At 30.4% G+C, this 13416-nt stretch overlaps 1 protein-coding gene across 2 annotated transcripts in view; it reads left to right on the top strand.

Annotated features, from left to right (window-relative positions):
* LOC143072636 (calpain-9-like) overlaps nucleotides 1–12760 on the top strand; it is a 41943-nt gene extending 29183 nt beyond the window's left edge. The window contains exons 6-12 of one of the 2 annotated variants that reach the window (XM_076247677.1): nucleotides 12–38; nucleotides 2833–2996; nucleotides 3423–3595; nucleotides 7654–7767; nucleotides 8001–8122; nucleotides 8378–8595; nucleotides 10134–12760. In XM_076247677.1, coding sequence (XP_076103792.1) covers nucleotides 12–38; nucleotides 2833–2996; nucleotides 3423–3595; nucleotides 7654–7767; nucleotides 8001–8122; nucleotides 8378–8595; nucleotides 10134–10203 — 888 coding nt within the window. In that variant the 3' untranslated portion in view covers nucleotides 10204–12760. The remainder of the gene's footprint in view (nucleotides 1–11; nucleotides 39–2832; nucleotides 2997–3422; nucleotides 3596–7653; nucleotides 7768–8000; nucleotides 8123–8377; nucleotides 8596–10133) is intronic. The other variant, XM_076247678.1, reaches the window with a different exon arrangement.
* The last annotated feature ends 656 nt before the right edge of the window (nucleotides 12761–13416 follow it).

The following is a 13416-nucleotide window of genomic DNA, read 5'->3' on the forward strand; positions in this document are numbered from 1 at the left end:
GTTTCTTTCAGGGATGTCGAATAAGAATCAGAGTTGAGGTAAGACAAAACTGTTTTGGCATCAATAAATGATTGTCATTTGCTATTAACTTTGTACTTATCACAATAATTTTACATATAAACGTTATATAGCATTTGTTTATAAACTTTCACTTTAGCGCTAATATAATATACAGTTGATGTATATGTGCATGATAAGACCACTACTCTAAGTGCAATCATGGTTTCTGCTCTCTATTTTCAATTGGAAAATGATAAAGAGGAATAAAGAATGCAAAGTGTCTGTGAATTTGATATAATGTGGCACAAAAGTGGCAAGTAGACAAAAGGAAAAGAGAAGTCATGCATTAAGGATGTTATTCGGCCTCTTTTCATTTGATATTGCTGTTAAAATCGTTATTTGATCATAAAATGAACCCCATGAATTTATATACATAAACCTGTCACGTATTCATCATATTCTAGCATGAACAAGAATGTTAATATTGCCATATCAATGGAATTCACAGATTAATTCGTACGCTGTCACACTCAATGTGTGTAAAATCATAAATATAAGTTTTCATTTAGCTTCTGTTAATTAAAGTTTGTACTATTTTAAGTCATTATCTGTACAGATATATACAGTAGGTTTTTAAAATTCTGTATCAGGTAGAAAATACAGGCTTTATAATATTTGCGTATTAATTTGGTTGTAATTTGACTGAAAATAATAGTTAAAAACAAAACAATACCTCATATGTACAATGATAATTGTAACATTTCTGAGTTGTTATTTGCATGTATCCTTTTGTCTTGTTTTACTCATTTCACAACCAATTTTTTGCACAATTGCATTGTCACGTAAATTTATTTCCAAACAAAAATTCATAAAGTACTGTTAGTGTTACATTTAGATATTATGTTCAGCATTACGAAGTTACTGTTCCTCTAACACCTCACGTCACTAAAAACTACTAAAATGTAATGCAATTTTTGAAATGTTTGTTTTGTCGGTTGGAATCATAAACAGATACTATAAATAATCGAGTTCAGAACAGTTTACACCTGGGGCGTCTTCATGCGTACCCTTTTAGAATATCTCATATACATCCTTTTTGCGTATCCGAGTTTTTCAAGTTTGCATTTACATAGATTTTTTTTAACCAAATGACCACTTTCATGGTTTTTTAGTTAAAATTTCATTATTAGTGAAACTGTCAATTTGAAGATAAATAGTGACCAAATACTACCAGGCAAATTTCACATTAATGTCACAATGAAAATTTAAATAACGGAGGGAAAGAATAACCTGAAGCAAACAAAGGGTAACGTCACAAGAATAATTTATTAATAGAAACAATGAAGTGAAAATGACGTAACTAGTAGTTAGATTACGTCAATCTGTCAGCATATCTGTAAAAAGGAGAAAACTACAACCTTTAGCAACCATTGCTTTATCTAATAATTGCATGTATTAGAATAATCGCTTCACTAATGCATGTAGCTAGTAATCACCCTGAAACTTTGATTCAAATTTACAGATCGTGGAGAAAGCTTTTGATTTTCACAAACCTTTTGTTTCCTTTTAACGGAATGTGTTTTTAGCTACTTTCTGCAATTATAATTTCAATTTGCAAGTGCATATATATTCATTTTTATTATTTGTATTTTCATCATTTTTCAAATCAATTTTAAACAAAATATATGTATAAATTATATATACGAGAGATTTCCTCGTGTTTTCCCGGAAAAAGAACAGTACGACCTTGCCTTAACATATATGTTTACATAAGTGTAGAATCATGTTTTGATTGAATTTTTACTCATAATATTGTTTATTGACAATTACCGTTATTCCAATGACGAATATCATTATTTAAATTGTTCAAATTGCAAATAAAAATTAAACAAGAGATTTAAATGACTAATATATTTGCTTTGCATCTTGTTGTATTGCAGCACATTTAGTTATGGCAATTATTTTTTTTCGTATGTTTACCACCATTGTCAAGTTAACTGTGTTATTTTTGGACCTATTAGAACAAGGCTGCACTCTTCATATTAAACATCTCATAGTAGTTCAATTTCATCTTTATCTTATTTAGAATAACACAAATAATTCAGTTTAATCTTGATTATCAATGAAATCAGTCCCTTCTATTTGAAAAAAAACAGCTGTTGTTCTATATAGTCGCTTCTATGAATAAACCATTAAAACTTTTTAAAATGTAAAAAAAAATAAAAAAAAAAAAAAAATACAACAAATTCTCATACAATCATTGGACCTCATATACCTGTGGAAAATCATTGCACGGAGACGTATCGTGCATGTGGATATTTGTACCAAACATTTTTCATTAGACGCATAAAATATGGCATCTATCAGAGATATGCAAATTATGTGTTTACAATGGCTAGTTTACTTTAAATGTGTTATTAATTGGCACCAGTAATATTCGACATCAAGATTGTGACAAATAATAGAAGGTGAAAAACGACAATGCAGGAATAATTGACTAGATGAAAATTGATTTATTGATTTTAAATGAAATATTTAAATTGAATACGTTAGAGGGTAGAATTTCAAACTCCCTGTAAAAAATGACATATGACTGATCATACGTGTCAATCTATCTTCAGTGTCTACTCGTTTTCACTTTGTTTTGAGTTCATCCTATTCCCTCATTTTTATTTTCTTTGTTTGTTCATTCATTACAGATTTATGAGTTTTGAACATAAGTAAAATACAGTTTTTTTTCAAGAAGTATTATTTAAATATTTTATTTTCTCAAATTGCTTTCAACGAAAAATGTAAGAAACCTTCAGGAATGTTGACGTTTTTTCTATCCAGGATAAAGGCGATCGTGATGAAAGAGAAAAGAAAGGAATGGTGTCTAATCACAGTTATGTCATTACTGGAGTGGAAGAGATACCTTACTTACAAAATACTGCTAAACTTATCCGAATGAGAAATCCTTGGGGGGATACCGAGTGGAACGGTTCTTGGTGTGACGGGTAAGTATAAACAGGCACATATGTGTATTCACCTTATTTGGCCTTTTTAACATTTTTTTTTATACGAGCTTCACTGATGAGTCTTCTGGTGTACATATAAAATTTCAATCCTGGTATCTATGATGACTTTATTTTTCAATGTTTAAATGTTACTGAATGATAATCCATGGATATTATGACAAATATGATCTTAAATTTTGCAGCTATATCAATAAAATAAAGTTATGAAGCCATTTTATTATTTCATTAATTATCAAATTAGATAATATTTATATTACAATAATAAACTATGGCACTAAAAATGGATATTGCTTCATTTTTCCTTACAAAATTGACCCAATATAATGCTTTCCTTCTTGAAGTAGTCAATTATGCGATGAACGGAATTTTGTAAATAAATATACATATAAAAGTCTTATTCTTAAGGAGTGACGAGTGGTGTCACGTACCTGAATCTGTGCAATTAGAATTAGAATTAAAGACACAAGATGATGGGGAATTCTGGATGAATTATAGAGACTTCAGGAAAGAATACTGCAATATGATTGTGTGCAACTTGTCTCCCGATTTTGATCATGATGGAATAAGTGACAAAGCAGGTATGTTCATACATAGAATAAATTCCATATTAATTTCAGAGAGGCACCACCAAATAGTACACTAGAGGTCGTCCTGGTCTTACCGAGAGGTGTTAGATGTTATTATCCTGTTAAATTATCAATCTTGGTGCCCAATGCCTGAAAACAATGTAAATATTATTCTGTGATGATGAAGTCCGGCCAATTTATCAAGTATTTGATAAATATCGTCTCTGCCAGATATAGTTAAAAGTTTGTTAATACAAATGTATTATAAACAGTCGGATAATTAATTTTAAGAAATGATTTTGTAAAGTTCGTGTAGTGATTTTGCACCATGCTTAAACTTACTTGCCTTATAGCTAGCAACGGATCTCAATCGGAAACTTGAGAAAAATCATTTATGATTGTTTTGAAAGGACAAATAATTAGTTGCGAGGAAATGGCATTTTGTCGAAAATTTGCGTGTAGTTAAATCAATAAAAGGTAAAAGATAAAGGAAAAACGTCATTCGAAGGAAAATAAAATATCAATACCCGGAAGGCAACTAAAAAGCAGAAAGTCCTATGTACGAATTTAAAGTAAAATAAACATACAACAGACAAAATCAATATTATTTTAGAACATTATTCCTAATATAAAAAAAGAAAGAAAATTAGACCAAACATCCTGATTAAACAGTGGCCAAAGCCCTTTAAAGAAATAACATACTGAAGGCATTTCATTCATTCCATATTCAGTGACGCTTAAATCAAACAAAGACACATTGCCACTCTATGGCTGTAAATAATTTGATTGCAATTGATTGCACTCTAGATGTATGCTTTTAAACGACTTAAATGTAGTCATGAGTCTCAAACCTGAAAAAAAAATTATGAGCATAAGCAGTTGTGGTCCATTCGTTTGATGTGTTTAATCATTTGATTTTGCCATTTGATTAGGGACTTTCCGTTTTGAATTTTCCTCGAAGTTCAGTATTTTTATGATTTTACTTTTTGAATAGGTGTATATTATGCAGCTACTAATAAATTGACATTTATTATATATTAATATATATATATTGATAATTGGTTATATAAATCTGACATTAGTTAGAAAAGCATACTTCAACTTTTTTTATGAAATGAAAGTACTTTGATAAAGAATAACACTTTATATGTGTAGGCCAGAGACAATAAGGGACAAATTATGCAAAAAAACGATTTGATGTTTATAATCATTATCCTTAAAACTTTGTGTTATACACACACCAGTAGTGATATAAGTTTGCTGTTATCCCCTCATGGGTAAATATAACCTGCTTTAATCCGACATTATGCGTATTATCGAGTCAGAGCGATAAAAGGAGAAAATGGTAAGTGTAAAATTATCGAAATAAACACGTTGGACGTTTTATTCAGTCTATGTTGATGTTGTCGTTAATTTATTTTACTCGAAGTCCCTATGGCATAACTGAATGAAAATGACTGCATAAAATTAAATATAACTAAAACCTGGCGATTGTTGGTTTAAATCAAGTGTTACGACTATTATTTTTACTTTAGATAATCTGGTTCATTGTTTTTGTTTTCATTTGTACTTCTTAAACACTGGTCCTTACTTTGTACAGGCATTTTTTTTATGTAGAAACTGGTGGATAAAACCTGATTTCATAGCTAGCTAAACCTCTCACTTGAATAACAGTCGCATAAAATTACATTATATTGACAACGATTTTCGAAAATAGGGATACAGCAGTTTATTGTGTAATTGTGCAAATGTCTTAATAAAAGAGCGACGAAAGATACCAGAGGGACAGTCAAACTCATAAATCGAAAATAAAATGACAACGCCATGGCTAAAAATGAAAAGGACAAACAGACGAACAATAGTACACATGACACAACATAGAAATCTGCAGAATAAACAACACGAACCCCACTAAAAACTAGGGGTGATCTCAGGTGCTCTGGAAGGGTAAGCAGATCCTGCTCCACATGTGACACCCGTCGTGTTGCATATTTTATAACACATCCGGTAAATAGTCTAATTCGGTAGGTCACATTCATGATAAGGAAGGGGATTGTTGTTACGACGTAAGGGACATATTAATAAATATACAAACAAACAAAATATTAACAAACAAGCAAAAGAATTTGGACATCACAAATCAGCACAAAAAAAAACAACACAAGAATACAAACATTTACCAAAACACAGTTACGCAATGACGGGGTGTATAAGTACAAAACCACGTCATATGTAACATACAAACACAAATGTGCATATAGACAAGGACAGAGCCACGTCATATATATCAAAGAAACACAAAACCGCATTAAAACAAAGCACATAAGCAGAAATGAAAGACAAGAATATAAACATTTTACCATAGAACAATAACACACTGAATTATGTCAATTTTGAGTACTATCAACAGGACATTCAAAAACTATAATACCAGGTTATCGTATAAAAAAACAATAGATTGTTTGGAATTCTGTGTAAAATGTAAATTTAAATTGCCGTTTGTTTGGTTCTTAATAGAAATAAGTGATGTTGAATAATTGCCAATGAAACTATTATACACCAAAGTGAAATGAAGTGGATGCAAGCAATTTTAAGCAACTGTTATTCATTCAACAAGGAAAAAATCCCATACCATATATTCGGCTATAAAATGCTCCGACATGAAAAATTTGAAACAATTTTTTTGAGAAATATAATGACCTTATTTATTACAAAATAATTAACGAAAAACACAGATGAAAGACATAAACCAACTACAATCACTATAAACCTACAGGCTCCTGATTTGGGATATGTTTGTCCAATTTGTTTTGTTGGCTAATGTTAACACCGATGAATATTCAATCTAGATCTTTAAGTATGTACTTAATATCTATGCACTATTTCAAACTTGATATTTGTTTTGTGTTAAACACATTTTGTGATTTTTGTGAAAAATATCTTTTTTAAAGCTCCATAACGATTCAAACTTTCTTTTGTCGTGATATTTAAAATTGATTAATGCCACGTTTATTTCTTTGACTGCCATTTAACAATATCTTCAAAAGTCTATTGCTAAACTACGTTCTTTTTTTAGTCTCATTTTCATTTTATCTCTATCCATTTAAATTCCTAAAATACCAACAAAGAACAATCAAATATAAAATCTGATCATATATGTTCATCATAGAAGACACGAATGTTACATAAAATAAATACTTGAGGCTTTTTGATTTCACGGAAGTTATTTTATATTGCTGGAAAATCTAGCTTTTTTTAAATTGATTGACGTCACGCATCTCGTTCAAAGGCTGACACAATTCAGAAGTTGATTATTGAAAAAAAGTTTAAATGACATTGCGCTTTGGTATATTAGATAGTTATTTAAGTAACCTTTAATTTATTTCTAAAATGGTAATTATTGATGTTATTGCTGACAAGGCTCTGATAAAAAAAATAATAACAAAAAGCTAAAACAAAGATATTATATTGATATTACGTTTTTCATCTTTTTTTATCGTACATGAGTGGGTTTTTTAAATTAATGAATAACAAGGGAAATCAAATATCTGCTTATATGATGTTGCTCTTGATGATGAGTTTATATAGATAGTAATTTTTCTATGTTATTTAATTCTGCTATATGATTTCAAGCTGACCCTGAAAAGTAATTTTACCGCATAAATTATCTACAAGCAGAATGCCAAATAAATTAAGACAAACAATTATTTTGAAAAAATCTAAAAACCAGGTACAAAATGAGCATTTGAAAAACTTTGGTCGATAAAACAATGGTCGATAATAGAAAACTACTAAAACAAAACTAAAAGTTCGTCAACCAATTCTTTCAAATACTTTAAACGGACATGCTTTATTTACATAAACTATGCCGTTAGTTTTCTCGTTTGAATTGTTTTACATTGTCATTTCGGGGACTTTTATAGCTGACAATACGGTATGGGCTTTGGTCATTGTTGAAGGCCGTACGGTGACCTATAGTTGTTAATTTCTGTGTTAATTTGGTCTCTTGTGGAGAGTTGTCTCTTTGGCAATCATACCACATCTTCATTTTTTATATGTTTAAATTACAGAGTATCAGTTGAATCTTTATGGCAGATGGGCACGTGGGATAAATGCTGGTGGATGGCTGGAGTGTGAAAGCTTTCATACAAATCCACAATACATACTTACCCTCCATACAGACAGTAAGAATATCATTTTAGTAACAATAACACAATTTGACGGTATATATCTTATTTCAGTTTCTAATGATTTCACTATAGAAATATTCCTTGAAATTTGTGTACAGTTGAAAAACAACCCAAACAATTACGATATCGTTTGAGGAAAAAGAAAAAAGTGTATGTTCGTTCATTTGTTTAAAGAAATGTGTATGCAACATTATATCTAAAACTTAACATTTTTATACATTTTTCAGTTAGCGTTCAGCGACGATTTAATGGTCGTCTTCCGGTTGTTGTATCATTATTACAAGTCTTCCAAAGGCAGCATAAATTGGATGGCGGGGAAATGTTCGCCATTGGATTTGAAATTTTTCAGGTATGTAGGTGGTTATATTAACGTTTTGTCTATATTGAATTTTGAGGACTAAGATAATATACGGGGATTTCGAATATCTTTTCCCTGAAATTCAAAACTCACACACAAATATATATAGAAACATTGGTAGTGAATCCGTTTTCTAAATGTACATTTCTTACCAGACAAACATAGTCTCGTAAATAAGGCTACTTATCATGAAACATGTTTTCATAATTCTGATAAACCAAGTAAACTGTATTATCCATATTTCAGCTTTTTAACAGACCAACTGTAGCACTTAACAAAACATTTTTTGATCATAATGATCCACTTATGCCTGAGAATGAAGAAACCTATGCTGAATACAGAGAGACCTCTGGTCGATTCTTCCTTGACCCTGGACAATACCTCCTTGTACCAACTACTCAACAAAGTAACCAACAACGGTCATATCTCTTGCGATTGTTTAGTGTTAGCAGAATGGAATGCGTGTAAGTATAATGTTCTTCCACGTGCATATTTAGATAGTAAATATCCCTGATTCAATCTTTACTAAACGCCAATTTCCTGTTTCAGAATCTAATTCATTCTGGGTAATATTTTCAAAAGTGTACACCTAAACGTTGCGATTGGTTTAAAACGTTTTAAACAATATCAACAATAAAAATTCAACTAATGACGTTACTTATTTTCATTTTGGTGTACGAAAAACTAGATTACCCATAGTCCTTTAGATTCTGAAAAGACAAATTTAAATTTGATAGAGCTCTGAAAGAAGCGTATTTTTTTGTTTGCGACAGAAACATTATCTTTTCATGAAATTGCAAGTTCAAATAAGTAATAACATCATTACTACACAAGTCCCCGGGAATACCTGGATAAGACTAATTGTATGAAGTCCGAGCAAAATTGAGATATATAATAAATAAATAGATAGACATCGAAAAAGACTGATTTGTTGAATGAAATTTTATCTTTAGTGAGCTTATTTATTGTAATGTGTTACTTTTCGTTTCTTAAGAAATGTCATTTTACATAGAATCGTATAGTTTTGAGATCTTATACAAACTTACTGTTATTTCATTGTTTTCCTATATTGATTAAACGATTTTAAAAGCCAGTAAGTTGTAAATGTACTAAATAAATTATCAAATTACCTATAAAGATTGATTCATGTCTTATATTTTTAATTCTATATGGTTATCAAAGTCTGACAACCATACAATGTCGAAAACGCTGATTATCAATGTATTTGGCACAAACCTTCCGGCAAATATTGTTATAAAGCATAACGTTATCGACAGATCAATTACAATCTTCTATAAATATTTTTATAATTATCGGGCTGCTTAATAATTCAAACAATGGAGAAGAAAATGGGTTTTCAATCTGCTCTATATGTTGATAATGTTAAATATTGCATCTTCACTCCAGTTATTGGCGTTATTTATCATGTGTTCAGTGTTCAATAATTTTTAAAGTTCACATGCTATCTAAATATTGAAGGATAAATAATCTCGAACAAACTTATTTAGGGACGACATCAAAAATTCAATGAAGACTAAATAAAACTTAATTCATAGTTTGGGGATGGGGGGTCAAAATTGCTGCAAGCTTTGTTTAATTGACATCGATTTTATATATATCCTTATTGGTCAATCAATTTTTATCAAATTAAGTTAAGAGGTGGGTCAGTTAAAACCTATATGATTTAAGTTTTTTAACCTACATTGAACTTTTCATGTCATCCCTTATGAAATGATGGAAACTTTATCGGTTACGCGGATAATTTAATTGAACTTTCAATATAAACATAAAATGAAATAAAATTGAGAATGGAAAGTGGGAATGTGTCAAAGAGACAACAACCCGACCATAGAGCAGACAAGTTTGATACTATAAACAGAACAAACTCAAAAGATATCACATTTGTAAGCAATCAGTGTTGAATCAAATCATTCATCACACTAGTACTATGTTCTAAAATGCTAAATATCTCCCTGTGTTTTATTCTTTACTTTTTCTTCAGTCCTCTTGACAACGTCAAAGATGGTTCAAGTGAAGAGAGTGGAACTCCATCTTCACAACAAAGACATTGATCAAAGGAAGAACTTACTAAAAAGCTAATATAAATTAACATTCCGCTGTTATAACTACTAATATAATGTTATATTTAGGAATCTGTAGTTAAAAACTAACTTTTCAAGCAGACACATTACAATTGTTGCTTCTAAGCATGATGTTCAAGATGAATATTCCATTGACACAAGCCTACAAAAAAGATTGTCCAGATAGAGAAATCGGGGTAGAAAGAAACAATTCATATTTTTACATGAACGGATTAAAATATTATGAGGCAGGACCATTTATACATGTATAGGTAAAATGAACTGGGTCAAACTTCATTCGAACGCTTTGTTTAGCAGGAACCAAACTTGATAATAGTTGAATGATTAGTGTACTGGTTACCAAATATTGCATGTTACTCAGCCGGTTAACGTGTATGAACAATTGCTTTTTAAAGAACATTTTGTAAAACAAAACATCCCTAAATCATTGGTCTTTTTTATCGTTGAGGTGAATAGCTAAAATAGCTGCGTATTTTGCAATGTTTCATTTTAAAGCAATCTTATTGGTTTGTCTGTGTTTTGCTGTCATTTTCAAGAAAATGAATTCTTGCTAAGTCTTGAAATATCGTAACTTTTGAAAAAAAAAAACTAGTGTTTTGAAATAACTAACCAAAGATACAGGCTTAAACTAAAGACGAGCATATCTATTTTCTAAACGCATTCCGTGATATGTTTATTTATAGTATACATATGTTATTGATTGGGCGAAATTTCTTCACATACAACGAATATGTATAACCGTGCATTGGCTGGAACATGATGTTGTCCTGGTTTTGTGTGATACGTTGTTATGAGAGAATACGAAGCAAATAGTAAATATGTAATAAGATGAAAATTCTGAGGAACTTTTAGCCGGGCTAATGATGTAAAATCCTTTTCATTTCAATTTTACAATAAATACATAAGTTAATTGCACAGTCTCAAAAATTCTTTGAAAAGTAATTTAAGAAAGGTTGCTTATAGTGCAAGTATTATTACAATGAAACGATAAAAAGAATCACAGATAGCAAAAAATATATTCAGACAAAGATCATACTTTTGTTCATGTTAGTAAATCTAACGTAGTATAAACTCATATTCATATGTTGTGGAGATTTATTAATTATTATGAGCTTTCTACCAAAATTAATATTCTATACACGTTCAATTCATTTGCAAATAAAATCATGTCCTAATGCAAGTGCCAAATCATACTTTTCTCAACGCACCCTTGTAAGTGAATAATGGCAATAATTACTCAAAGGGGTTAAGCATTATATTTGAGTGATAAAAAACATCACTTATTCGTCAGTGTGTCTGTCTTTAAAACGATACATGTTCAAATATATATGATTAACTGAATAAAATTAACACATTTTTTATTTTTAGCAGACGTTCTACATGTATTTCGAATAACTTTGCATCATTGTAGTTAGTTGATACACTGATACATTTACTCAGTCAACCAATTCGGGACGATGACCGTAAAACTTACTCAATGTCTCCTTCGGTTGTTTTTGTGTTAATTATCATGCAAATGACATACGCTCAGGCAGAGGGTATTTTGCTGCTGACAAATAGAAAGTTTACAACTGGAAACGTGAAATCATCACGTTTGTCATCTATTTTATTGCGAAGTTGCCAATCTGTGGCCATACATAATACATAAAAAAAGACAACAGTAATAACTAACAAAATTTGACACCATCTACCAACGAGAATAAATATGATACTAGTACCATATTCCAGCCAAAGCCTTGTTATAAAGCCAGTAATCTATATTATTTATATAAGTAAGAATATATGGTATGGTGTTGGTAATGGGTTACTATAAAGCATACGCTTATTTTTTCAGATATTTTAATCTTTTGACTGCCACAAAACATACATATTCCTTCAAAATATGCCCAGGAATCAATGCAATAACGTGTGACAAATACTTCCATAGCTATTCGTAGTATAAAGCATATGCATCCTTGTTTATTCGTTTTATTCTGCTGACAAAAAAATTAACTGTTGAATATTGTTTACACTGTCTACCATAATATGCAGTTCTATAAAAAACATATTGCAAATTTGTTTAAACGAGGCCAAAATGTTAGTAGAAATAAAGTCAAAATGCATTTTTCATTTAACGTTAACATGTACACAAATGCTCCATTGATCAATATTATTTGGTTTTTTTTTTCTTTTTATAAAGATTGAATAATGATCTATAGCAAAATAGATGTTACGATTTTCGAAATGATTATAATGGGATTCGCTTGTTATGGAAGAGTAATTTGCACTTTGTCACACGAGCAAATATACATGGCAGTTGGATTAAAATATGTTTATTTTTGAATTGTCGTCCCTGATATGCATTATGATGAGTCATTATATTTTACATATTTAACCATTATGTCTTCTTTCTTGTTCATAATGTACATGTCACATATTGTTTGATTATTATTGTTTTTATACTTTCATAGTCACAAGGTATATCTCATACACATTTTATATATAATTATTGTTAATAAGGAGGATGTGATTAAAATTATCAAATATTCGTTTTTGTCTTCAATATTGCACATACGGTCAACAAAATGAATGATATGGACAAGACTATAAAGGCATGCTCAGCTATCATCTGCATTCAATATTCAATCCAGAGATATTGCACCATTACAACATTACGCTAAGCCAAAAAGCCATCTACGCCATCGATATTTCACAACGAAACCTAAATCACGATTACGTCCGTTACTTTCGACGGGATTCACACAAAAAACATCATCCCTTAGCATTCTTCGTGTGCCTGTCCAAAATCAGAAGCTTGTGATCCAGTGCTTTTACTCGACAATTAAGCAGATGGTTTTTGCCATTGATATTTTTCACATTTTGTCCTTTCGTGGCATTTTTAAACAGTACGATCAGGTGTATTTATTTACTTCCTTATACTTGTTTGGCTTTCTAACTATTTTGATCTGAGCATCACTGATGAGTCGTATGTAGACAACACGCGCGTATTGTGTATCAAATTATAAGTCCGATACCTTTGATAACTATTTACACCACTGGGTCGATGGAAATGCTAGTAAACGTTTTTTTTCCGAGGGTATCACCAGACCAGTAGTCAGCACTTCTGTGTTGACATTAATATTAATTATATAGTCATTTTGATAAATTAACTTTTCGCTAAAGTATGAATTATTTGAAATACTG

This window comes from Mytilus galloprovincialis, chromosome 4, assembly GCF_965363235.1.
Source record: "Mytilus galloprovincialis chromosome 4, xbMytGall1.hap1.1, whole genome shotgun sequence".
Lineage (NCBI taxonomy): Eukaryota > Metazoa > Mollusca > Bivalvia > Mytilida > Mytilidae > Mytilus > Mytilus galloprovincialis.